General features: G+C 41.3%; 1 protein-coding gene across 2 annotated transcripts in view; it reads left to right on the top strand.

Moving 5' to 3' along the window:
- PJA2 (praja ring finger ubiquitin ligase 2) overlaps positions 1-26,216 on the top strand; it is a 55,687-nt gene extending 29,471 nt beyond the window's left edge. For both annotated transcript variants that reach the window (XM_040986135.1, XM_040986136.1), the window contains exons 5-10: positions 3,353-3,535; positions 7,848-8,033; positions 12,201-12,312; positions 21,152-21,266; positions 21,632-21,753; positions 23,642-26,216. In XM_040986135.1, the coding sequence (XP_040842069.1) occupies positions 3,353-3,535; positions 7,848-8,033; positions 12,201-12,312; positions 21,152-21,266; positions 21,632-21,753; positions 23,642-23,767 (844 nt within the window). In that variant the 3' untranslated portion in view covers positions 23,768-26,216. The remainder of the gene's footprint in view (positions 1-3,352; positions 3,536-7,847; positions 8,034-12,200; positions 12,313-21,151; positions 21,267-21,631; positions 21,754-23,641) is intronic.
- Positions 26,217-26,881: the final 665 nt, after the last annotated feature.

Here is a 26,881-nt window from a genome sequence, read left to right as displayed (position 1 = left end):
TCTGTGAAATAATTGAGAAAAAAAGCCATTTTGTATAGGAGGGCCTTGGAGTGAAATGAGATCCATTCTGGTCCAAAAGGGAGAAGAAGTGAAGTGTTTGTGAAGTCATTCTTGATAGTAAGAGAAATGGTTATAGCAAAAGTTCACCTTTTGGGAACAGTATCTACAGGATTCATTAATACACGGGAAGATGTAGATGTACAAATATATGGATATAGATTAGAGCAGCTAATAAATGCTGTTTATAGATACTTACACCAAAGTGGCTGAAATATATTGTGGTATGCAGAGCAAGTGCTTTTAATTTTAATGGTTGCTTTCACTAATCGAAAGGAAATTACAGGTCGCGTTCAGATATGAAGCATAACAGATACTGTTTTGGAGGTAGCTAGCTGTATTTGGGTAAAACAACAACAAAAAAATTATATATATATTTATGTATATATATATGTATATAATTTAAGGAAACATTTATTAACAGGGGGTGCTTTATTATTTACCAGGCAGGGTAAATTTGTTTTATGTATTTTAACTCAGATACCCTTTATACATATGAGTCAGTGTGTTATTAAATACTGTTGCTATACTCACCTGCTTTGTGTTTAGGCTATAAAGGTGCAGAGAGGTTTTCGCAGCTAGTAAGTGATGAATTCAAACCCAGGTGAGTTGACTCCAGAGCCCATAGTAATTTTATGAAATGTACTACTTTCTGTAAGTTGAAGAATAATGATGCAGAATACATTTTAAGTGGGTTGAGGAAGTAGGATTGAATTTAGAAATGCCGATTCATAACTGTGTGTCTAAATGTAGACATGGCAGTGGAACCGGGATTTCTAAGTATAAATACAAATAAAGGAGCCTTAGCATATAAACAACTGTTGCACATAAGAATACTAAATAAGAAAGGATTTAAATGTGGCTACAGTATACGGAGCAAAAGATAAGTGGTTTCTACAATGAAAATGTGGTAAAACTATTAGCAGATACAAAATTGAGAAAGGAACTCCTGTGGCAGATGGATTTTATAACAGATCTCCAGTTTAGGGGGAGTGGTGGAGTGGGGTAGCATCCTTATCCTCTGCCTCTTGTGCCAAATTCCCATATGTTCCAGTCCCAGCTGTTCCACTTCCAATCCAGTTCCCTGCTGATGGCCTGGAAAACAGCTTGGATGGCCCAAGGCCTTGCAAGTGCAAGACTGGGAAGAAGCTCCTGGCCTGTGGCTTCAAACTGGCTCAGCTCTGACTGTTGTAGCTATTTGGGGAGTGAACCATGCAGATGGAATGTTCTTTTCTTTCTCTCCCTCTCTCTTCCTGTCTGCAACTCTTTCCAGTAAAGTAATACATCTCAAAAAATAATAATAATAAAAATAAAAAGGCCAGCAACGTTTGAAGAGAATGAGGAGGCGTTTCCTGTGATGAGTTTTGAGATAGCTTAGTGTGGTGGGCAGTGGGCAGCCGACCAGGTTGGGCACAGACGCGGCACTTGTGCCAATCGTAGACTTAGGCTTCTTAAAATACATTGACATTCCTTTTGTATTGGGGTTAGAGAAACTGCCTCAGTTTATCTCAATCTGAAAGAGTGCCACATATCGAATGTGGTGTTTTCTGGACAGGTTCATCATACTTGGTGAACTGCTTAAAGACTTGGGCCTTCTTTTATGTGAGTGTGTTAAAAAGCAACACAAATTTATATGGAAATCTTTCCTAATTTTTAAAGGCACTTCAAACAAGGACTTGATATTTAGCTTTGCATTTGAGATGTCTCATAGTCACAGAAACTTGTTTATTTAAAACTATTCCCTGTGTTGACATTTCAAGGCTAGAAATGGCTTACTTCATTATAGATTATTCTTTGGGCCACACAAGATTTTGTAAAATGAAGCAGCTCTGTTCCATATGCAACCTAAAGAACACGTTTTGGTTGCTATGCCTGGATTATATTATTTATTTCTTCAAGGATATTTGCGCCTTGCTAAAAGCTGCAACTTGGTTTTATTTTTTGTTTCTGTGATATTTCTTGGAGCTCAGATTAGTGCAATTACCTGTTAATAGCATCTTGCTTTCTGCCTATGAAAGGACCTTACCAGATAATAACATCATCAACAAGACTTATTTTCCGTGACTTCTCGCTTTTTTGAAGAATTTATTTTTACTGTTTTTTATTGGAAAGGCAGATATATATATATAGAGAGAGAAGGAGAGACAGAAAACTCGTGCATTCTCCAAGCAGCGACAATGGCTGGAGCTGAGCCAGTCCAAAGCCAGGAATTCTTCCAAGTATCCCTGTTGGGTGAAGGGTCCAAGACCCTGCTGCTTTCCCAAGCTATACACAGGGAGGTGGAAGGGAAGCGGAGCAGCCAGGACATGAACTGGCGCCCATATGCATGCCGTGCTTGCAAGTGGAAGATTAGCCAGTTGAACAAACATGCCTGCCCCCATTTTGAAGAAATTTAAGATAAAATAATTTCTTTTTTAATTTCCTTGAAGTCAAATGAACAAAGAAAAAAAATTCTTTCTGGTATTCTCTATATGAGTGGTTACATGACTGAAAGAGAGATGAAAGACTGATGTTAGTATTGACTGACTAATATTGGTGTTTTATCATTTGCCCATACAAGATGACATTTTTTTCAACTAATAGTTAAACCTAACAAATTTACTCAAAGTTATATCTGAGGTCCTTTAGTAAGCCATTGTTGATTTTGTGCTTTTAGTTTCCTTACCTAAATAATGTCTTGCATTGAAATGTGCATTCTTAGCCCTACCTAAGGACTTCAGTAAATATGTGTGTCACTCTTCATGAATTTGAATGTTCTTATGTTCAAAGGGTTTATGTGTGGAGTGTGAGTGTATGCATGGAGGGTATATGTGTGTATATATATGCGTGTGTGTGTATCTGATGTGTATGTGTGTGTGTGGTGCAGAAGACAGTAGAATTTTTCCCGGCAAGAATTGTTAGCATTTAAAGAGTTCTTCCAGTTAGGTGAGCAATAATTTGCTGTTAAATCTGGATAGTATTGTGTAATTATCTAATTGTATTTATAATTATATTCAGAAATATATTTAAAATCTGACAAATCTATGTCTAGTCACCGTGGACTTACATGCTTTACCGAAAGAAAAAGTAAAAATATTCTGAATCTTGCCTTACACCATATTCATTTGCAAGAGTTAATTTCTTTCAAATGGATTTCTTTATTATTTTAAGGCTTAAAAGGTTGCGTTGGTACCTGACAAAACATGTAAGATATTAGTGTTCTACTGAGTCCTATGATGTCTGGCCAGCATTTCAAGTGATAAAAATGTTTGAGCGTATAATGACCATTTGTTTTATTTGTGTTTTGATTTTGCAGTTCAGAATGCAGTGACGGGGAGTGGTCTGCTTCTTTGCCTCGATTTTCTGGGACAGAGAAAGATCAGTCCTCCAGCGACGAGAGCTGGGAGACTTTGCCAGGAAAAGATGAGAATGAGCCTGAGCTGCAGAGTGATAGCAGTGGCCCTGAGGAGGAAAACCAAGAATTGTCTCTTCAAGAAGGGTACATTTATTACGGAGATCTATTTTTTAGAGTATAAGAATGGCACTTGTAGAGTTCACATATTGAGTATCCCTATTAATTGTATTGAGAAGTCCCTTGTGGGACTAATAGACCCTACTAATTTTTTAAGTATGCTCCAGGAATTTTAAAAAGAACAGTTGGTAAATATTTGCCTAGCAGTTAAGACTCCCACTACTCCTGTTGGCGTACCTGAGCACAATCCTCCATTGTTCTGTCCCTGACTCCAGCTTTTGTTGAACACACCCTCAGTGGCCAGCATTGTGGTGCAGTGAGTAAAGATATTGCCTGGGCCCTGGCGCCAATATGTGTGCCAAGTCCCAGCTGCTGTTCCTGACCCCGCTCCCTGCTGAGTGCCATCTGGGGCTGAACCAGCAGACGGACGGCATCTCACTCTCTACCCCCTCTCACTTCAAACAATAAAAATCTTTTTAAAGAGAGAAGACTCATATACCAAATCTGAACTTACTCTAGAAATGTAAAAATAGTTTCATATAAAAAGTCATGCAATTTATCTTATTAGAATATGGAGGAAATTTGTGTTATAGATTATAGGGCGAATGTCATTATACTTGTAGTATAAAATCTTAGCATTAGGATGAGAAGGTTTGGTTTTTTTTTTTCTTACAGCAATAAAGGATATTTAACAGAAGGAAAATATCAGTGGAACTCATTCTCAATAAGGAGGCTGGGAAAATTGTCCCCCTAAAATCCAGGGTAGAGGTGAGGATGCTCACCTCACATTCCTGTAACCCTTGCAGGACAGTCAGATAAACAGGGAAGTGAGTTATAAATATGTTCAAGGTTTTGGAGCTTTTTAGTGATCCCCAGGGATGTTTGTTTCTGCTGCTTACACAGAATGGAAGATACTTTGGCCCCTAGCAGTCAGAATTTTATTTTGAGGAACGGAATACCTTCTGCTCTCAGGCTGGCTGTTGCCCGCCGTAGTCCACTCTTGTCGCCCTGCGAATTTCGTCCAAGTGGTACTTAACAGTGTGCTTTATGTTACGTGCTGGGAGCATCTGCCATCCCACTGACTCTTTAGAACTGTTGACAATGAATCGTTGAAGACAAAGTCAAATGTTCAACTAAAATCATTTGTCAAGTATTACTTCTTTGGTAAAGGAATATTAATGCCATGTTTAGATTCAGAATGATATCTTACTTGTTCTACTTTAAAACCCTGAAATTAATACATATTTCATAATATATACTTCATATGTGTTTAGTCATGTTTTTGGTTATTTGTCAGCACAGGGTAACTGAGTCATTCTGCTATCTATTCAATCAAGAAATGTGAAATATTTTTATTAGACGTCATTGAAAGTAACAATTCCCAAGGGCTTTCCTAGGCTTAATCACTAAATTATTTTTTTAATTGAAGATTTATTTATTTTTATTGGAGAGGCAGATTTACAGAGAGAGAGACATAGAAAAAAAATATCTTGCATCCAGTGGTTCGCTCCCCAAGTGGCCACAACAGCCAGAGCTGAGCCAATCCAGAGCCAGGAGCCAGGGGCTTTCCCCAGGTCTCAAGCCTGTGCGGGGACCTAAGGCTTTGGGCCGTCCTTGACTGCTTTCCCAGGCCACAAGCAGGTAGCTGGAAGGGAAGTGGAGGAACCAGGATATGAACTGGCACCCATTTGGGATCCTGCTCCTTGTAAGGGGATAATTAGAAAATTGAGCCATTGCACTGTGCCCTGAATTATTTGTTTTATAAAGTTATATCCCAAGGACTTACTATTACATATGCAACACATTTATACAGGGAGTGAGGCTTATGTAAGAGACAAACCTGTGTTCCTCCTATAGGCTTCCAGTCAGAATGGAGATTACAGGTCAATTGCCAGTGGAGTCGCAGTACAGTGCAGCCGCTGCTCTCACCGCCATGTGCAGAGATATGTGCTCAGGAACTTGTAATATAATTTTGTGTCTTCCATCTTGAGCTAAAGTTTCCATGAATTCATATACCCAAAAGGATAGCATCCTCTGTTTTATATTTTAGATGTTAGCGTTTTACCAAAGTACGCATACTTCCTCATACTAATTTTTCTGATTTTACTAGACTGGCCTTAATGGATGCTGAGTCTTAACAAACATGCTATCCTGAAGGACAGTGTAGGACTGGAAACTTCTCAGAGAAGCATTTAAGTAGTTAGGTGCATAAAAAGATGCCATTCCTTTTTGTTTTGTGTGCTTGGGTTCCTCTGTGTGGGTGTTGTCTCACGTCTGATTGCTCGCTGTCCTGTGGGGATTGTCTGCAGACCCCCTACTAACATCAAGACCCATGAATGGTCAAGGACCCTATATAAAATGGTGTCAGATTTGCACCTAACCTGTGCGCAGCCTCTGTTTGCTTTCAGCTGTCTTTAGATTGTTTGAAATCCACACTACAATACACACTATGTAAATAGTTGTTCCACTGCACTCAGAGTGCATCAGAAGTGACGAGGAAAGTGCTCTGTTCGGACTTGGTGCAGAGGCAGCTCTCTCCCCCAGGGCATTTTCAGTCCTCAGTTGATTGAATACATACTTCTTAACCTCTAACATCAAACTTATAGCAAATATAAATAGAATCCAACTCCAGCTGCTCTTAAAGCAGAATATATAAATTGTTGTAGAGTGGTTACTTTTGGTGAACAATTAAATTGCTCCACAGTTTGAACTCTTACAAACTTCAGGAAAAATCAAATCAACACACAGAAATTACACTGTTTAAGAGAAGCTTCTGTAAGCAATAACCCTGACTAGTTACAGTAAATATGCACATATTTAATTTGTAAATGTCGCCCGGTTTCTCGATAAGGAAGATATTATCACCTACTATCTCATCAATGCTATGTGAATTATCTGTCTTCAGAATTTTACTAACCATGTGTTTTCAGAATTTTCTTTCAGTAGTTGGTATTTCACAGCTTTAATGTATAAATATACGTTACATACTTAGGTCCATGAGATGGAGCATCTGTGTGTTTAAGAAATGTTGGAATTTCCCTTTCCACCCCTTTCTGTTGATTTGCTTTTGAAATTGGTTTTTTCTTTTTTAATAAAATTCTCGTTCTTGATTCTGATAATACTTTATTGTTTTAGGGATAATGGGTGTTGTGCATGACTTTCAGAAAGCACTGGTTGAAATTAAAGGCATATTAAAAGCACTGTTGTGAAGTAGAAGTATAGATTTTTCCTCCAAATGGATACTTCATTGTCCCAAACCCATTTATTTGCTGCATAATGCTTTTCCTTTTATTTGGAATGATTATTTTGTTTCCTCCTTACTTTCTTGATCTGTGCGGTCTTTATGTGTCTCTCTCTCTTTTTTTAAGGATTCACTTTTAATTTTTTACTTCAAAATCCAAGTTACAGAGAGAGAGGGAGAGACAGAGAGAGGCTTCCACCTGCTGGTTTACTCCACACCCCAAATGGCCACTGTGACCAGAACTGAGCCAGTGCAAAGCTGGGAGCCAGCAGGTTTTTTTATTGGATCTCCCAAATGGATGCAAGGTTCTTAAGATTTGGGTTGTCCTCTGCTGCTTTCCCAGGCAAACAAGCAGGGAGCAAGAATTGAAGTGGAATAGTTGGGATTAGAACTGGCACCATAGGGAATGTGTGCACTGCAGACAGAGGATTAGCCTACTGTACCACTGTAACGGCTGATGTCCCTGTTGCTGTAAGCTTCTATCCCAGAGAGCGTAGACTGACTATTAAAGAATAATATTTTCTGTGATTTAAATCAACAGTGATATTTTTATGCTCGACATCAAGTCAGAGCTCTCTGGGTAGGTGACGTGTGCTGTGATGTAAATATCAGTAAGAAAGTTGCCTTGTGGTGGACGAGATGGCCTCAGGTGGAAAGGATCTGCAAGGAGCGAGAGCAGAGGAGACCGGGAAGAATGTGCTGTCAGAGTGGACAGTCCACTGTTGATGTGGGATGTTCAGCCTTAACTAAGGAATTTTGATTTTATTTTAGCTCTGATGGGAAACTACCCAAGAACAGTGTTTACAAATTCTAACAGTCTAGGATGGGTCTTCCTCATTTTTTTCTCCTGCAAAAAGAGGAATTAAGGAAAGAGGAGAATCAGCAAATCAAATAAGTTCCTGTAAATGGGAAAATATCTCCGTGTACATGTGACCCTATAACATATCTGCTTCCTTATAATATTTAAGGAAAAGAACCTTTAGAATTCAAAAGAATAGAGTTTGCTTGTACTGAACAGAATTTTTAAAAAGCATTTTTTTTTAAGTAGAATTATTTACAAATAAAACCACCTTTTGTTTTTGCCACGCTTTGTGTTAGGGAGCAGACGTCCCTGGAGGAGGGGGAAATTCCTTGGTTACAGTACAATGAGGTGAACGAGAGCAGCAGCGATGAGGGGAACGAGCCGGCCAACGAGTTCGCCCAGCCAGAAGCTTTCATGTTGGACGGGAACAACAACCTGGAGGATGACTCCAGCGTGAGTGAGGACTTGGACGTGGACTGGAGGTAGGTGTGCTTCCTTGTTCACGGAGCAAGTTGCTTCTTGCTTGTCACTCTCCAAGGAGTCTGATTTTCCTGTTACTTTCCCTGCTCGGCTTGTTTCCTGCTTTCACTGACCTCAGCTCTCTGGGTATTTATCCTGCTGTATATGTGCTTGGGTCTCAGGTTCTCTATGCATAATCCATTTTAAGAGTCTTTTTTTTTTTATTAATGAATACTAAATGAGTGTAAAGCCTTGTGACAGTGTCACAAGAATACAGTTGTCATTCACTGTCCTTTCTTTCCCTTCCCTCTGTGTAAAATAGGGAAATAAAATTGTACCTTCCAGAGATGCTGAAAATACATTTACCCTATGATGACAAAGAGTAGTAGCTACAAAGCATGGCTTCAAATAAAAATGTGTAAGCGCTGTGGATTATAAAATCGTTATGTTTTTTGATACAGTGCTGAGAATTTAACCATTCTGGTTTATAAAGTGGGCAGCTAGTTACTGAGATGTAGAAAAGATGCTTGTATCAACTAAGGCCTTGTGTTACACTTCTGCCTTAGACATTCCAGTTATGTGCATCCCACACATCACAGAATCCCCCGTCCCTAGCCCCAGCCTTGCTCATCTTGCTGGTTCCCTTTCCCATCTCTTACCGAATTCTGAAGTCGGCTGTCTCCATTGTGTGGAGGAATTCCTCAAAGTGTTCACAAGATGATGAAATGTTCAGCTGTTTCACGTGATCTGGGCGTGATGGGAGCCAGTTAGGATTTCATTTCTAAGACTTGGTAAAAAATATGTCTTTATGGCTCCATTTTGTAAATTTTACAGGTGCACTAAGATTTGGCAGATGATTTTCCTGCTGAAATAGTATGGTAAATTCTGTCCCATGAAGCTTATCTGTGGCTCTAGTTATTACTTTGGGACTAAGTAAGACTTGACATTCACATCATATAGAAGGTGTTTCTAAGATCATAATATGTATTTTCAAATAACTTTGAAAAAAAGGTTGTTCCACACATGAAATTTGAAGGAATAGTATGTTCTTTTAATATAATATAATATAATATAATATAATATAATATAATATAATATAATATAATATATGCTTAAATCTGAACTTAATATATTTAAACTTAGTAACTTAAGCTTTTATTTTTGGTTCTAATTCACTAGTGATGTCTGGATCATGATCTTGCATTGCACTTTTAACGACATCACTGATGGCCCCCAAGTTTACAGTGCTTTAGAGTTTTGTTTTAATATCGAAAAACTATGACTTTGATTTTAAGTTTGCTGTTTTGAGTCTATACCTCATGTGATTATGTAATACTACATTTTTGTGGTTAAAGTTGGTAAGGTGGAAATGTATGTATGTGTGTATTTATGAAACAAAGTGACAAGGAGGTTGTCCATTTATGGGTATGTCCTTGAAATGGCTGCAGGAGCTGGGGCCAGACCGGGTCATGGCCAGGAGCCTGAACTCAGACCTGTCGCTTCCACACAGATGCAGGGGATCAAGCATGTGAGATATTTTAGCTGCTTTCCCAGAGCAGTTAGCAGGGAGCTAGATAGAAAGTGCAGCAGCTGGGACACAAATCAGTGTGCATTTCTATGCTGTTGTAGCAGGCAGCAGCTTAACCCTCTGCACCACAACATCAGCCCCCAAATGATGGCTTGATTTTTGTATTAAGATACCATCTCTTCTAGACCACTAAACAAAAAAGCCACGGCAAAAGAGCGTCTGAAAATCAACCGTCGCCACACTTTTTTATTTCACTGTTACATAGCAACAAAGTAAAGCCTCTTGGGTCTGTATTTTAGTTTAGGGAAAGTAGGAAAAGTGTTTTATCAAAGTTATGGAAGTATTGATAGAATACTTACAGACTGCCTCAAATCTTGACATGTAGAACATGACTCAAAGAAAACATGGTTTCTGGATTTGGAAAAATTTGAACTCTACTATTATTTTTTTTATTAATATTTATTATCTTTTTATTATTATATATTGTTACTATAACTGTCTTCCTGTGAAGAATTAAGGTTGTAACCAGTAACATAATATGGTTGTGAAAAAAATCTGTGTAGATACAACAAAGGGTAAATAATAAAATTGTTGAAATAATTACAAACTTACAGAAAAGTGACAAAAATAGCATGAAAAATTTCTACATATCCTTCAATAAGAGTTCCTAAATGTTTAATATTTTAGATTATTTACCTATTCTTGGAAATGCAGGGTCAGACAGAACTCCCAGCCCATGGCTCACAGCCCAAATGTCTGCACAACTGAGGCTGAGCCAGGCAGGAGCCAAGGTCTCAGATTTCAGTTGGGTTCCTGCTGGGAACGGCGAGGACACTGATACTGAGCCAGCCCCTTTTCCCTCATGGGGTTTGCATTAGCAGGAACTTGGAGTGGGACTGAGAGTCCATCCGGGTTGTCCACATGAGCTACAGGGACCCGAGTGAACTATATTAGAATCTTTTAGTATTAACTGATTATTCAACAGTGGTCAAGTTAAAATCAATGATAGAATATCCCAGTTGGTGTAGGCTGGAGAAGAGGTAGATTGCCAGGGGATGCTTAATTGCACCTACAAGGGGTTTCCTGCATAGAAGGCGGACAGAACTCCAGTGGCAGGTTGGAAGTTAGGAGTGAGAATAGTCCTTCAGAGACAAAAAGAGCTCCATTTGGCTGCTTTGCTCCTGAAATGCTTGCCGTGCCAGGCTGGGCTGAGGCTCAGCCAGGAGCACGGTCCTCACCTTCCACGTCGGTGAGAGGAAGCCTTCCTCCAGCCATCAGCCCTGCCTCGCAGCATCTGCAGCAGGCACTGCCCAGAGGCCAGCACTGCGGCTAAGGGGTGAGCTTCAGTGCTCTTGGCAAATAACACCTCAGACAGCAGTGCATCTCCTGCGTGGAGGGGGCGTTGTTTCTACCATTGCTGGAATGTCTGTGGTGGTGCCATCTCTGTGCCAGGCCCGTGTGCAGTCAGCTCATTCAGTTCGCTTTACAGATGAGAAAGTCTCTTAAGATGTTTGGATTGTCAGGTCCCTGTTGGACTATCTGTTCCTTCGTCTTTGCTCTTCAGTTGCAGGGTCGCAGGGGTGGAGCAAGTCATTTTTAGTATCAGTTCTGACACCTGATTGTGCATGGATGTTCCTTTATACCATGTAATGTTTACTCATTTCCAGATACTACTACGCTATAATCTGTTCTTTATAGCAATGTTGATATTTCTGAGGAAGAGAATTTTAATTTTAAAGGCTTGACATCAGAACCATTTTGAGCTAACTTGTGTAACTGAATCTTTGCTACAATGATATTCAGATTCTGATAGGCTAAGGCACTCAACCAACATTACCTCTAGACTAAATAAGCTTAGTTTAGGAGCTTTAGGGTTTATGAAGTAGAAGTGCATGAATGCAGAATGGCCCACAGACAACTAAACTTGGAGGTCGAGAGCTCCAGGGGGAGTTCGGCGTTAGGTAGAGATTTAGGAATTACCTGCCGAGAACATAATTGGAGAAGAGGGTTGGGATGTAATTTCCAAGAGAGCAAAATTAGAGTGAAGAGAACCAAGGGCATACTTAACAGTTTCCAAAATGTGAAATGCTTAGTGTTTCTAAGACTAGAGGAAAGAGATGAGTATATGTTGGACTTGGGGTAGAAGGAGGAAATTAGGAGCAAAACGAGAGATGTTGTTTTTTAGGGAATTTATAATTCTTTATGAAAGTAAAAATGAATTGCATATTAAGCTGCACAGTGATGAAGGAGGTCTAATTCTTAAAGTTCAAGAGTAGAGTAATGAAGATGTGTGAGAAATAAAATATTTAAGAATTAATTAAGTAATACAAAGTGAGAAAAGAGAGACTGAGTAATATTCTTCATAGTAATCTCATGGGAAAGAAGTGGGTCAGAAAAGATCCGAGTAGGGAACTGGAAGCACAGGAGACCCTTTCCCTTGAGTTTGAGGCTCTGAGCGCGGCTGTGGAGCAAGGAGTGGTGTCTGCACCGCGCCCACCAAGCACTGCGCTCTGATTCCTCCTGCCCTCACTGGACAGTGCTGGCCTCGAAAATGAACAAAGTGTGTGTGTTACTTACCAGTATGTTCATGTAATTGTGTACTTGGCATCAAATTTTTCAAGTCATAATTGGTTCTGTTGTTATTTTTCATGTTTTTCCCCAGCCTGTTTGATGGTTTTGCGGATGGACTAGGAGTTGCCGAAGCCATTTCCTACGTGGATCCTCAGTTCCTCACTTACATGGCTCTAGAAGAACGCTTAGCCCAGGCCATGGAGGTATTTTAGTCATTGTGATGCCTGAGTTTATATTGATGGGATACATACTGCTGAAAGTTTAAAGGTTTTTTTAAAAACTACTTTTTTTTTCCTAAAGAAGAGGAATCGTTTTTAAATCAATTTAATAACAAATTACTGAATTCTAATAGTTGGTGTGCAAATTACACTTGAAGTCCTAACAGTTTGCCGTAAATTATGGTATTTCTTAGCTTTGATTACACAGTGGATGTTTTGCTTCCATTTAGCAGGTGCACTTTTTCCTCTGTTGAAGCTATGTAGAAACAGACACACCTATGGCTTCTAAATATTGTGTCACTGCCTGGTGCAGTTAGAGTATCTGCTTTCCGTGCTCCCCCCACACATACATGCTTTAATAAATGTGGGGCTTGTGTGCTGCAAAAAGTCTTTGGCCTTGTTTTCATTATTTGACTAGTGGAAAGACGAATATGTTTGCCTAAAGTCAGAAGCCAACATGTTTTCACAGTTGGGAACTTTTTTGTTCCAGTAAAGTCTTTAAGCCACTGGTGAAGTCTTCCTTTAAACTATTGTTTCCCAAATTGAGAGAGCACTACTGAATGAACCAAAAGTGAGAGTGAGTAAGAGAAAGCTTTCAAGGAATGTGACAGTACCACTTTAGGTCGCTGTGTTCTAAGATTAGAAAGTCAGTTTTTTTATTTCAGTTGGGTGTTTGAGAAAGAAATCTCATAACTACTGCCTGGCTCTCAGATAGTTGAGAGTCAGGTAAGGAAAGAGACAGAATTGAGTTCACAGCTGCTGATCATGGTCTCCAGATGCCTGCGATGGCTGCTGCTGGGCCTAAGCCCAGAGCCAGAAATGCAGTCCAGGTCTCCCAGGTGTGTGTCAACAACGTGGTTACCCAACCAGTCAGTGCTGGTCGTGCCACGGTCTAGACTGTCCCAAGCCGCACTGGAGCTGAAGCCAGTAATTGAACTTGACATTCAGATGTGAGATTCAGACATCTTAACTGCTAGACTAACCAGGAAGTCTAATTGTGATGAATTATAGAGCAGATAGGTGTATCCATCGATCCATCCCCACGTGCACACAGGCACTTAAGTTAACTCTGCTTGACTTCACATTCTTACATATGTATCATCTTCCGTGGAAATCATTGTTCTTACTGTGTTTTGTAGAGTTTTCTTTTCTTTCACAATGACCACAGCAGAAAGATTACTAAGAGGAAATTCAGAAAGAACATGAAAAGACAGGATATCATGAAAACTCTGTCCAAATTATTTTACCTGCATGTCCAAAATTCCGACACATACAAAATAGAGTACATCTCTTCTGCAGTCTTATATGACATTGTTTAAAGACTCTTAAATTTTTGTGCTATGTTTATGAGTTTACATGATTTGGAGATATCTTTAAAGAAAATGGTTGAGAATAAAATAGATGTTACTGTATATTACTAGTGGGACTATGACATTTGATGGGCACATTGAAGGAAGATCCAGGGAAATTGGTCTTGGGAGTTTATACCAATAAGTAAAGACAGGAGCAGAAGGAACTAAAGCAGGGACATAGGGTGTCCAGGAATGGAAGTCCCCAACACTGCTGACTGCCCTCGGCTTGGAACTGAGTTGCACAGATGTGTCCTGTCTGTCTTCTGAATCCTGGCTGTTGGCATGCCCCTTCTGCACATCTGTAACATCTTCCTCACTTGTTTTATTGTCCTGTTTTATTGGAATTTGCCTGCTACGTTTTACTCTGAGAGAATTGATATAGTCTCATCTTCCTGTCTCCTCCCAGAAATCTTTATTTCCTTGTGTAGGTCTACACTTAACCATTTTAGAGAAATGATCCATTATTTAATTTTTTCTTTTGAGACTTAGAATTAACATTCTTTATGAATGAAAAGCAACAAAACAAACTGTGGGCTTTTATTTGTTTCATAAGCAACCCTGTCCGCTTGTGGAAGTAGTTCCTTTCATGTCTGTCTTCCTTCAATACTAGACTAATCTTTCTCTTTAGGTTGTGTGACTTTTGGTGAAAATATTAGAAACATTCATTTTTTCTTATATCTGTGGCTCTAATTTGAAGCTAGGATAAAGTTTGAAGTAATGATTTTAACTTTTTGAAATGGTGATTTTAAAGCTTTCTGTTTATTCCCAAAGTTGAAAAAATATATACCCTTGGAAATGTTTGTATTTGTAGCAGAAACTTATGGCATATATCTTAACGTGCTCAATGTTTTGAGCTTTGTAAGAAAAACATGCTTAAAATTTAATGTCAAAGATTGTTTAAATTATCTTAAAAATACTAGTGTCCAGTTGTTCAAAGATAAATTTTGAATCTTGATAATTATCTAAGCATACAGTAAAACCTCACTGAAATTGCAGCTCTTATTGAGATGGAGGCTTTTTCCTTGCCCATTTACTTTAAATGTGAACTATACTTATTCCTAGAATGAGACATTTCAACATAAATTTTATTTGTTTTGTTAATGAATTTTGGCTTGAAAAATCTTGTCTATCTAATTAAGTTGAAGGGGGGAGGAGTTTATCATTGCTTTGTCACTTAATTTTTCTGCGAACAATTACACCATTACCACTGATTTGAACTCCAGGGACTGGTTCTATCGATGAGAGGTGTGGCCAGTGAGCAAGCAGACCAGAAGGTGATTTTAGCAGAGTTGATTAGGAAAAGTGAAAAGACAGAAATTCCCACACCTGGTAGACCAGGTGAGCATCTCGGTACAGGACTGAGCAGCCAGGCTGCATTCAGGCGAGAATTTTAGGGCCGTGAGTATGTGTCCCCCGGTTCTCCTCCCCTCTGCTCTCTGTTCTGGCAAAGCCTGGTGGGGGGTTTGCAGATGTGGAATTCCCCTAGACCCCTCTAGACAACGCTGATTGTCAAGGCTCTTCACTGAAGCAGCAACTGAGTCCTTCAGCCCCAGTGATCCTTGACGTTGTTGGGTCAGCAGCATCACCTCTCAGTGCAGTGAGTTCCTTTTTGTAAAGAGTAAATACGGCCAGGGGAAGCAAGCAAGAGGTTGAGCCCTAGCTTCAGGGCTTGTGTCTTCATTCCTTTGCACATAAATGTAATTCTTTGGTCACTGGTAGCACATAGGCTAAAGTGTGGGTATCTGTCTGCCTCAGCAGCATGAGCCTCACGAGCTGCTTATGTCCTCTTGGTAATATCATCATTACAATTGTTAGACCCAGTGCTTCATATTAGCTCCCCTGAAGGAGGAAAAAGCATGCTTTTGTTATTTGAAGGTGGAAATGAGTGAATATGTGATAGAGTATCGTTACAGAGAAGCAGCATGGCACTTTGAGTGTAAGTGTATTTTTCCCTCAGATTTAATGTATTTGAAAGGTGGAGTGACAGAATGGCAGGGAGTGGGGCCTTCTGTTTACTGGTTCACTCCCCAGAATGGCTGGCTCAAGTTCTTGAGCCTCATCCACTGCCTCGGCAAGCTGGGTGGAACTGTTTCTCTGATATCAAATGCCAGCTTAGCAGGCTGGCAGGTGGTGTTAACTCTCTATGTCACAATGCTAGCCCCTTGAAGGCACATTACACAGATCAGTTTGAAGAAAGATCACTTAAAATTTTAAGAAAACTAATTGACATTAATTCCCTCAATTCTACAGCTACTGATCTCTTGAAAAACCTTTTGCCCAGACACTTCCCATACACTGAGGAATAGGCTCTGGGGGTAGGCACGAGAGGGTTAAGAATACACATTTCTGGAGTTATAGGTAGGCTGAGTGTGACTTCCATTTACCTACTTGCTAAACTTTGACAAGCTTAGCTACAGAATGAAAATAGTGAGGGCCTGAGAGCAAGGAGACGCCCTGCAGGAAGTAACTGTGTCATAGGAGTACTCAAACAGGTCACCCTCCTCCCTCACACCTGCATTCAGTGTCAGCCATTCAGCATTGGCATTAAATTGTTCGCTCTGTTTTCTTTACTGAGCTTAATCCCATTCTTTATAAACTAAGTTCTGTTTTAATTCTTTGAAAGCTAAATTTTGTGCTAACAAAGGAGTATGCTACTTTAAAACCTAGATATATTATATTTGGGTTTATTTAGGCTGTTATGTGTTTTGACAGGCTAACTTTGGCAAAACACATTGTACGACCTGAAGAAATAGATAGATTTTTGTATTTTTATAGGTTTTCATAGCAGTGGCTATAAAATGGTCCATTCTGCTCTAGTTGATTGTGAGTTAAGATCATCTTAAATACATGTTAGAACCAAAGCAGTACATTAGTGTTACATGCATGAAATTCCACGTGTTTGTTAGTTCTGCAGATACGCAGATAAACATCAGAAAGGAAAAGTGACTCCACTGGAAAGCTGACATCTGTCACACGTAGTTAGCCTGGATTAACCTCCCCACATGGAAGCCCTATAAATAGAGTCTCTTTCTGTTCTGGGTAACACAATACAGATGAGTTGCAAGCACTGTCTGTTTTGAGGTGAAGGTAGCAAGTTATAGAAAATTTTGTGATTATTGTTATATGAGAACAAAAGGGACCAGATCTTACCTTCCATTTCCTGTTTCCTGATAAGAAAGTTTAGTAGAAAGAATTTATAATGAAATTAGAGTGACAGGGAATTGGTTGGCAAGGAATATAGTTATAAAAAAGAATGCAGTATGATCAGAAGCACTTCAGGAGCAGAATGTTGGACTGACTGCTCGTCATGCAGGACCCATTGGAATATCTTAGGGGAAATCAGTAGTAAGAGGGAGAGAGACAGGAAATTCCAGAGCCTGTGCAACTGTGTCATAGAATTTTTTAAAATGCACGTTTTAGTCACAATAAAAAAAAATGCAGTATATTCACTTCAGCAGCACATGTATTAAAAGAATATAGAAAAAAAAAGCATACAAGGAAGGGAGCAGCCACCATCCATCAGACTGAAATAGCACACCTGAGAAAGGCTCCACTTCCATCCCCAGGGTGAGATCTTGATGAAAATGATAAAACGGGGGCTTTCTGGATGGCCGCCGAGTCACTGTGCTTCCATGCTGGCAGGACTTGTTGGAGTTCAGCCCTGTAAGGTGGCAGGGAAAGCTCTTCATGGACTGAAATCTAACTGGAAGCACTCCGCCATGGATCCTGTCCCGAGTGTGTTCCCCAGGGCAGCTCCCAGGCACATTGCAGGAGCTGATGGCTGGAAAAGCAGGCACGCGTGTCAGAGTCCAGCATCTCTGTGCTCCAGCGTACAGGCCTCAGAGCCTGGAGAAGCGTATGGCAGATGCACCAGGTTCAAGGCAAAGCTGTTTCCTCCCTGGAATGTTTTTTTCAGCATCCAGTGTGAGCAAAGGCAAACACTGAAGCAGTGTTTGGACAGGAGAATAGTTCCATGGCTCAGCTCCATGTCACAGAGCTGGCGGAAGTGGTGACTCGGGCTTTGAGGAGCCGCAGTGTGGTGCAGTGTCGTAGTCACTGGTAATATGCATCTCTTTGAATACTTGGTTTCCAGATACACCTGCCACCTACTCTTGGGCCTCCTAACAGGATACAATGACTCTTAACAATTGAAAAGGCTTTCACTCTTTCTCCAGAAGTGAGCACATGCACAGTCCCACGAATCATTTTCTCTGGCACGGGTTGTACTGCTTACTCCACAAATGTAGTCATAGCCCCACAGTTTCTCTTTATTGAAAGACTAAATTGCAGAGTTAACTTCCACTATCTTGTGTATGAAATGGAAATGGGAAAAAGGAAGTGAAAAATGGCTAGCATGTACAAATAAACAAATAAGCAAATAGCAAACACACAAGGCTGCTAATCTTAGTTTCTGTATTTGTTCGTGCAAATATAGAAGCTTTGGTGGCGCTGTCTGAGATCCATTTCGTATTCCCTGCACTCAGCCAGCCACCTCAGTGCAGCAAGATTCTTGATTTGGAGACCAAAACCTACATTACTTCAGCAAGCATGTCCTTGGCTTGCCTTTTCCTGGCCAGGCAGTCCTTTGGTAACTTTGTTACTGGCCCTGGGAGGACTAAGCCATGTGACTGCAGAAGGGCAGCAGGCCGCTTTCACTGATGCAGGGAATGGTGAGTGACTTGGAGATGCAGCATTGTCACTCATCGGTGTTCCAGCATATCTCCCCATTCCAAGTGTGGGCTCTACTCTTTAACTAGATATTAAATAAACTTTAACAGTCCACACAATTAAATTTTTTGCTTGGTTTTCAAAAACAAGAGCTTTTTAGAGCTATCATGGACTCTGGTTCTCATACTGACTTGAGCCTTAGAGTTAAGACAACTGTGTAGTTTTCTCTGTAAGCATATGGGAGTACTTAATCTATTGGGCATGAAGGCACAGTTTTCATAGGTCATTACTGTCATACAGTGAAGTGCAGCAGTAACCTGGGCTCCCGAGACAGGTGCCCAGTTGGCACCACACCACAGTCCACAGTGTTGATTTGATGAATTGTGATGCCACCACAGTTCATAGTTAATAAGCATCACATGCCCATTGGCAAGAACTAAAACACCAAGGTCAAGGCCAGATAGATGCTCAGTGGAGCCTGACCTCCAATCCTGTTCTTGAAGATGTGTGTCCGAGAGCACTCCCAATGCTGATTGTTCATCAGTCTTGGCTCAGTCACCAGGAAAAACACACAGTAATGTGAAGAGGCAATTACAAGAGATTAAAGTAATGAGGGATCGGCTGGTGGGAAGAGTACAGGTCAACAGATTCAAGGAACAGCTTCTGCTGGTGGAGCCTTCCACCTCCCGCCCCAAGGGGAAGGTGCAGACCTTGCTAGCAAGGATGTAGCTGTGGCTCATAGAGAAGTGTTTATGGTGCTGTGCTGGTAGAACTTGCTGGAATCCTGCTGCTGGGCCACCAGGAGAAACCATTTGCAGGGAGGTGACTAACCGGAAACACTGTGCCCCAGATGAGAGCCAGGGGACGGTGCCTGCACTGCAGACATCAGGGTCGCTGTGCTGGACGTGCTGTTGGTCCTGCCCAGGAAGCCCAAGGGAACAGGACCAAATCTTTTCTTCCTGCTGTGTCTCCAGCACCCTCTGCTGACAGAGGAAAGCATTGGAAAGCCCAGATTTATTTTCACAGAGCAGAAATAGATGATGAATTTGGAGCTGAGAAGCCACAGTTCAGTCACGGGCACATGGCTTCTCTTTTTTGCAGTATCTGCAAATGCAAAGTGAAATTTGTTATTCAGTGTTTTAAATTTATCTGATACTGTTTCGAAAATAGTATGTGCTAAAATGTAAAAAGATCCTGCTTGTCATCCCAAAGAACACAGTGTGAGCTGGGAAGTGGAGTTTCCCTCCTGCATGGGAAGTCCAGCTTTTTGTCATTTTGGTACAACAAACATGCAGCATTGACTGTTTTAACTGTTTTGAAGTACACACACATTATTCTGAAAAATGGCTCCTCAACATCCACCCTGCCCAGACCCTGACAGCCACCATTCTGTTTCTTGTTGAGTCACGAAATTGTTCCTCTGTCACTGATTTGCTTTCTATGTCTGTAAGCTTCATCCTCACCACATGTGTTAAAAGTCCCCTTTTTCACAGCTGAATAATATTCCAGCATATAAACATACTAGACTTTTCTTTATCCATCAGTGAACACTCAGGTTGCTCCCGCCTTTGGCTCTTGTGAATAACACTGCAATGAACATAGGTACAGAGTCATCCAAGTGCTGGGAGGTGGAGCTGCTGGATTGCATGGTAATTCTGGCTTTAACTGTTTGAGGAATTGCCATACTGTTTTCCATTCTCCCTGTACAGGGGGCTCAGTTTTGGTAGTTGCCAAATCTGTCTCAACTTTTTAATTTCATCAGAGAAGTGTTAAGCTAAGTGAGTGCTCAGGTCTTTTCCAACTCTGGTCTTACGGTGCTGTATTTAGGCTGTTCTACCAACAGGTGATAATTAACCTGCCTGTGTGTGCTAGCAGCTCAGTGTGGTCTGGGACTTTGGCTTCATGGAGAAGAGGATTTATACAGTCCCAGAAGCACTAGGAGCGAGCCATTGTACGTGTGACACATACACAGATGAAAGCTCTCCTTGCTGTTCTTGTGTAACTGGGGCCGGGCAGGTGGCTGACGACTCACTTGAGATGGTCATCTGATCGGTTATCCTTCCCATCCCTGTTAGAGCAGTAACTTTATACAGACATTTGAACCCTTTCATGAAATTTCACACCCCAGGGAGCTGAGTAATAACTCATGGTCTTCTCACATGAGGACCTGACCCTACTAGCAGGAGACTGAGCCATTGGGACATGCATGATCTGCCTCAGTGCCTTGAGCGTCTGGAAACATTTGCCTCTTTGTAAAAGTGACCCTTTCTCAAGGGTTTACTTTCATCCTGTGGATCTCAACAGGGCTCAGAAGTTCAAGGAGTAACAAGTTTGAAAGTACAAATACGATGGTCAAATAGAGCGCTATTGAGGCGAGGTGGATTTTTGCTTGGTGTGTGGGAAGCAGTGTGTGTGCGGGACAGATTTTGTTGGGTGCCGGTGATGCTCGTTCTGTGGAAGGGGCCAAGAGAGCAGGAGACTGAAGCGAAGGGACCTGAAGGGGAGAATGAAGGCAGATGTAACTCAGAGTCTTTAGTTTTGATTTTTGTAATTTATATTCATTTGAAAGAGACTGTAGTTTCCCCATCGGCTGGTCGACTCCTGCAGTGCCCACAGCAGCCGGGGCTGTCCCAGGAAGGGGAAAGCCCGAATCCAAAGCAGAGTTGAGACTTGACCTGGTCAGTCGAGACATCCCAGAGCGTCCTTCACTGGCACCCCAAATGTCCACATCATAAAAATACTTTCAAAAATGGTATTCCACTTCTGTTTGAAGGTATGTTCTAACAATTATAACTGTTCTGCAGACGGCACTAGCACACTTGGAGTCCCTTGCAGTGGATGTCGAGGTGGCCAATCCCCCGGCCAGCAAGGAGAGTATCGACGGTCTTCCGGAGACCCTGGTTCTTGAAGATCACACTGGTAAGGACGGAGTTATCACACTGCTTGTTTGAAGTGCACCCCAACATGAAATACATGAAGTGCTGGACTGTTAGGAACTTTGATTAGATGTTCCATGAAAACCACATGTGGGCAGACTTTCCCCCGGGAGAAAAATGCTGTTAATTTATCAAATGGCCGGTTAAGATGACTATTCACCAGTCAGCTTTTGTACCAAAGCAAGAGTTTACAAATTCCAACTTGCCAAGGTACTAGCCAGAAACGTGGCTTCGCTGCTAACCCCGTGAGGTCTGCTGCTCTGTCTCCGTGTGTCTTGGGGTAGCGGGCGTGTTTGGGTCTGTTGAGGTGGAGCCAGTGTGACCGTGGCCCCTGCTTGGCTCTTGCAGCTATCGGGCAGGAACAGTGCTGCCCCATCTGCTGCAGCGAGTACATCAAGGACGACATCGCCACTGAGCTGCCCTGTCACCATTTCTTTCACAAGCCTTGTGTCTCCATTTGGCTTCAGAAGGTGAGCTTTAGATCTTCTGTTTTAAAACTTTAGTATTGTAATGATTTCCCCTGTAAGCAGTGGTCTCTTCTTAAATCATTTAATTAAGCTGCATATTTATAGTACTTTTTAGTTCACTGTTTAAAAAAGCGGTTACCTTTATGATTTTACAGATGTGCGATGTGGAACTATTTTACCTGACTAACATTTTCTAAATAACAAAGGCAACAATAACTATTTAGCATGGTTTTAATCACTTTAGGAAATGATTTCATACCTTTGAAATGATTTTGGGCTAAAACAATGAGATTTTTCATTATAACTCTGAAGTGTGGTGTTTTCAACAGTATCTCAAGCAGAGAAACCACTGGTACTGCTCAGAGTGCTGTAACCATGAACAGGTGTTCTAGAAGGGGTGGTTGCTGCAAATGTGTGTAAGACAAATGTTAAACCCTACCAAGTACCTCTTCTTTCCAGTTTGCATATGCAATTCTGAAATATTTACCTTGAATTTTAAAGTGTATCTGAACTAGTTGAGAAATCAAAAGAAAGGTTTTTACTGAACTTTCTCTGTGGTCTCTTTGTTACTTGAAGGATGGTTCCCAGCCAGCTCAGAAGGGATTCCCAGATCTCCCCAAAGCACTGGCTCCCCGGCTGCCATGGCCTATCCCTTCCTCTCTGACTGCCTCCGTTGCCTCCTTTCTCCTGCGCTTTCCTCTCTGTGCTGTTCCTCTGCTGCAGCTGCCACTTCATTTCCTCTTAAAAATTGCTGAAATCTAATGTAGAAATGTTGACTTTTCTATAACAAAACCAAATGCAGCTTTCTAGATAGCTGACAACATCTATTATTTGATAATGTGCATGTCTAATTTGTATTATAGTCTATATTCTCATTTTATAAACGATTACACACATTTTTATTTTATTCTCTTCATGGCCACTCCTCCAACCTCCTTGTGTTCCATCCTGGAGTGTGAATGTCCACACTTCCTTCCAGTTATTTAATCTCAATACTAACATTTGTGGCACTATGTGCTTTGTGTTTCTCTATTAAAAAAAAATAGGACTGCTGTATATTTTCCTTCTGTACCTGCTGTTTCTCACACCCATCCTTGGGTATGTTTGGGGTTCTATTTAAATTTTCACACTTAGATTACGTAGAGTGCTTTCTGCTCATCTTAGTTAAGGTGGAAGCTGGGCCATTGATGACAGATCTCTACACAGTGGCTTTCTCGCCGCCTCAGCAGAGCCCTCAGTGAGGAAAAAGACAAGATGTGCGATGGGTTAGTCCCTCCTCAGGTGACCATGGCTGTGATGTGGCACTGGTCCTGAAGTTATGTTTCCGAGAGAACTGCTTGTTTCCCACCTCCCTCCCAAGGCTAGAGCTGATGTGTCTTGTCATTTAGGAGACGCCTAAACTGATCCTCTCTTCTTGGATAAGGCTTACTGTGGCGCTGTGGACAGTCTGAGACCCATTTGTGCCGCTGAGTGTGTGTTCCGGTACAGCGAGGCTCTAGGCGGAGGTGCTGGCACAGTGGTGTGGTGCAAGCAGTGTTTGTGCCGCCCCATCTCACGTGAGACAGGAACAATCTGAGGTCATGGCTGAGCAAATCTCAGATCCTCAGGAGGATCTGCACTCTGATTCTTTGCTCGTCCCCCGTTGCGGCATCAGGACTAAGCACGAGGCCCTTCATCAGGGCTCACCAAATGGCAGTTGCACGGCCTTGACGTTTACGCAGAGGAGGGGAAGGAGTCTGTCTGGAGTCTGAGGTATAGAGCAAGAAAATGTTAGACTTCTTTATTGTGTGGGTTTGAAGTTTATGGAGACAGTGGTAGTGGCTTTTGTTCCTTTAACAAATGCAGCGGGTCAGGTGTTTCCGCTGGCTGACACTGTGCTTTTTCTCCACAGTCGGGGACGTGCCCTGTGTGCCGCCGTCATTTCCCGCCTGCAGTCATCGAGGCCTCTGCAGCTGCTTCCTCCGAGCCCGATCCTGATGCCCCTCCTGCAGGCGACAGCGCTGCAGAAGCCCCCTAAGCCCAGGCAGCTGAAATGCGATCAGTCTATCCAAATAAATCCGCAAATTCCTTCTAAAGCTGATGTGCAAATAATTATATATTAAATATATTAAAAATGCTATATATAGTATATTCCCTAGTTTAGAAAGAGAATATTAACCTTTCTAAACTACGTTTAGGTTTGCAGGAAGTGTTCAACGTTTTCAAGCTGAATGTTGAAGCGGTGCATCCGTTTGCTTTAGTTGAATATGTTGGTGTTCGTTGTAAAGTCGACCTTAGCAGCTCCTCTCTCTGTGGCCCACACGACCGGCTTTGTCTAAAGTACCGCCACAGAGTGACTCTCATTAAGCTCTCCTGTTGCGTCAGGTGTGAAGGCGGTGGTCCTAGCAGTAGTGGGGCTTGGCTTCATTTAGAAGGAAGGCAACTCTAGAGCATGCTTTGTCCAGGTCCTTTTGCTTTTGCTGCATCAAGCCCACTTGGTTCATAATATTGAGAAGATTTTTTGGGGAAAATGTCTACTTTCCCTTCTTGGTTCTAAGTTGACTTTTCAGAATGCCAAACCAAAGAGCATTGCAAAATGTTTAAATGTTAGAGGTAACCACCTGAAGTGGTTTGGCACTAAAATAAACGGTTTAAATAAACACTGGATGTGCTTAGAGGAATGTCAGTAAAGTGAACGTGGGGACTCTGGGCACCCTTTGCTTGGTACAGTGAAATGCATGAGGTGGCCTTGGGAAACTCTGTGAACACACATCCAAAGCCTGTTTCTGCTTGGTCACGGTTACACTTGAAGGCCCAGAACACGCATGGCCCGCTTGTTAGCAAGTATTAGGTAGTTGCTTTATGACAATTTTGGTTCTGAACTATTTTGTAAGGGTTTAAAAGCTTGCACAGGGTCCCCTTTGTATTTATAAAGCCCCTAGTAAGATGGCACAGCTTCTCCTCCAGGAGATCACAGGGACAGGCAGGTACAGACGTGGGTGTGATGGTTCCGCAGCAGCGTGAGGGGGCGCGGCCTCTAGGCTATCCCACGGAAGCTAGGAGAACCGGCAGGGACACCCTGAGCGGCTTTCCACCCACAGCACCACTGATAACGTGGACACCTCAAAGGAATGTTTGTCCACCTTCCCAGGGCAGAATTACATGTTTGTGTAATTTCTCTGAATATTTGAATTCTGTCTCTTTTCTCCATTCTTAAAGATAAGTGAATTTTCACTGTTGGCACATTTGAGGCTTAAATATAAAGAACCTAACACTTGCATTCTAATTTTGCATATATTGTAAATGTGTCTGGTATTTACAGCTAAATACTGTGTATCCTTTTATGGGTAAAACAAAAGTGAGCATTGCATGCATGTAATGTGGTGAGTTTGTAATTTAGGGGTTCCTCGGGGCTTCTGTGACTTTGGAAATGCCTACATCCAGGCCTTAATGTTGCATTAGCTAGCATGTGTTCTTCTGATGTATATAGTCACTGTTGTACAAACTAATCCCTGCTTGTTTTCTACTCTGTGACCGTTCCATACCATATTCCATTGAGGATCAGTTAGTGTCAAGGAGTCAAATCAGATGAAAATTAATTCTCATTTGTATATTGTGGAAATCCGTAGCTAGTATGGTTTTGTTTGTTTCTTTTCAAGTAATGTTGACCAGTTGCCACACAGGTTAACTTACACATCGCCAGAGTTCTCCATAATAAGCCACATATTATATTTAGGCAGGAGTAAGGGACCTTGGGTTTCTTCTAGGTAACAGCTGCCCCAAAGGAAAATATTCTTCTTTGCTTGTTAAGATGTAGTTATTATCTGCCAGTTGTTGCCATTTGATTCCAAACTCAACCAGCAGCGTTGAGAGCTGAACTGGAGAGAACTGTTGTCCTTTTTGCTTTCCATCTGTTCCCACCCTCATTCTTGGCTTCCTGCTGTCTGTAAACAGCTGCTGTGAAGGAGAAAAGTTGAATAAGAGTTGGCTTCATTTTTTTAAAAAGAAATTGTAGAGCCTAGGGTTTTTGTGATAACGAGCTGGTGTATAAGCTGAGGCTGACAAGTTCAGATCGTATTGTATGATCTCCTCTGGATCCTCCTGAGAAAAAGTTAAGAATATATGAAGGTAAATTAGAAATAAGTATGGATATGAATAAAATATCATTTATCTTATTTCTCTATTTTATGTTGTGACTTGACCTAATTTTATTTTTTGAACATTTTATTTCTTGTAATATGAATGCTGATATTTAAATGTAAAGATAGATCCATGTGGTGTTTCTTTTGTGTTTCTTGTTTACACTAACTCTTTAAGATTATTTGTGATCTGGATTTATATATAAGCTGTTAAATATATATGAGTTGTTAAAATGGAATGCAAGTTTTTCAAAAGGCCAGGTCTAAATGTAATGATTGGTTTATTGTTCTATAACTTCAGCCCATCATTTTCTGTGTAAATCATAAACAATAAACAGGATATACTCAGTGGTCATTTCTAATATTTAATTGTGCAAGCGTATCACTTCTATAATGTTACCCATGAAGGCCTTTTTATTTTGTTTTTGCTTTAGTTTGAGAGGCAAAGGGACAAAAACCAAGAACAAACTCATCCATCGACTCACTCCCCAAGGGCCAGCAGTGTTAGGGCTAGGGACGCAATCCAGGTGTCGCTCCTGTGTGGTGCTGCCTTCCGTGGTATACATAGCGGGAAGCTGGAACCCCGGCATTCCTCCAAGATGGTGTGTGGCCTTCCCAGGCCATGTCTTGACATCTGGGTCAGTCACCCATGCCACCCACTGAGTACTGAGAGCTAACAGCAAATCTAAACTGTAAAATGGGCCGCCAAGCATAGAGGGTTAGTCCTTGAACTGTGACATAGAAGGCAGCTGTCCAGAAACAGTTATTGGAAAGGTTTGGGAGGGGTGTCCCTTAGCCCCTGCTGTTTGCCACAGACCTGTGGGGTGTTAGCAGAGCCCGGTTTCCCCCAGCCTGTCTCACTCTTACCCTCTCTACTGTTTGAAGTCCTGGTTTACAAAGAGTTCAAATACCTCATTACAGAAGAGTCAGTTGGGTCCTGATAAATTATGTCTATATCACACAGAAGCTAATCATTTTGTTTAGATACCTCAAAGTTTAGAGTTTTGAATAAA

The sequence above is a fragment of the Ochotona curzoniae genome, unplaced genomic scaffold (assembly GCF_017591425.1).
Source record: "Ochotona curzoniae isolate NIBS_2020 unplaced genomic scaffold, NIBS_Ocur_1.0 contig_4501, whole genome shotgun sequence".
In the NCBI taxonomy this organism is placed as follows: domain Eukaryota; kingdom Metazoa; phylum Chordata; class Mammalia; order Lagomorpha; family Ochotonidae; genus Ochotona; species Ochotona curzoniae.
Note: the sequence above shows the minus strand (reverse complement) of the source record. Positions and strands in the feature narration are given on the sequence as shown.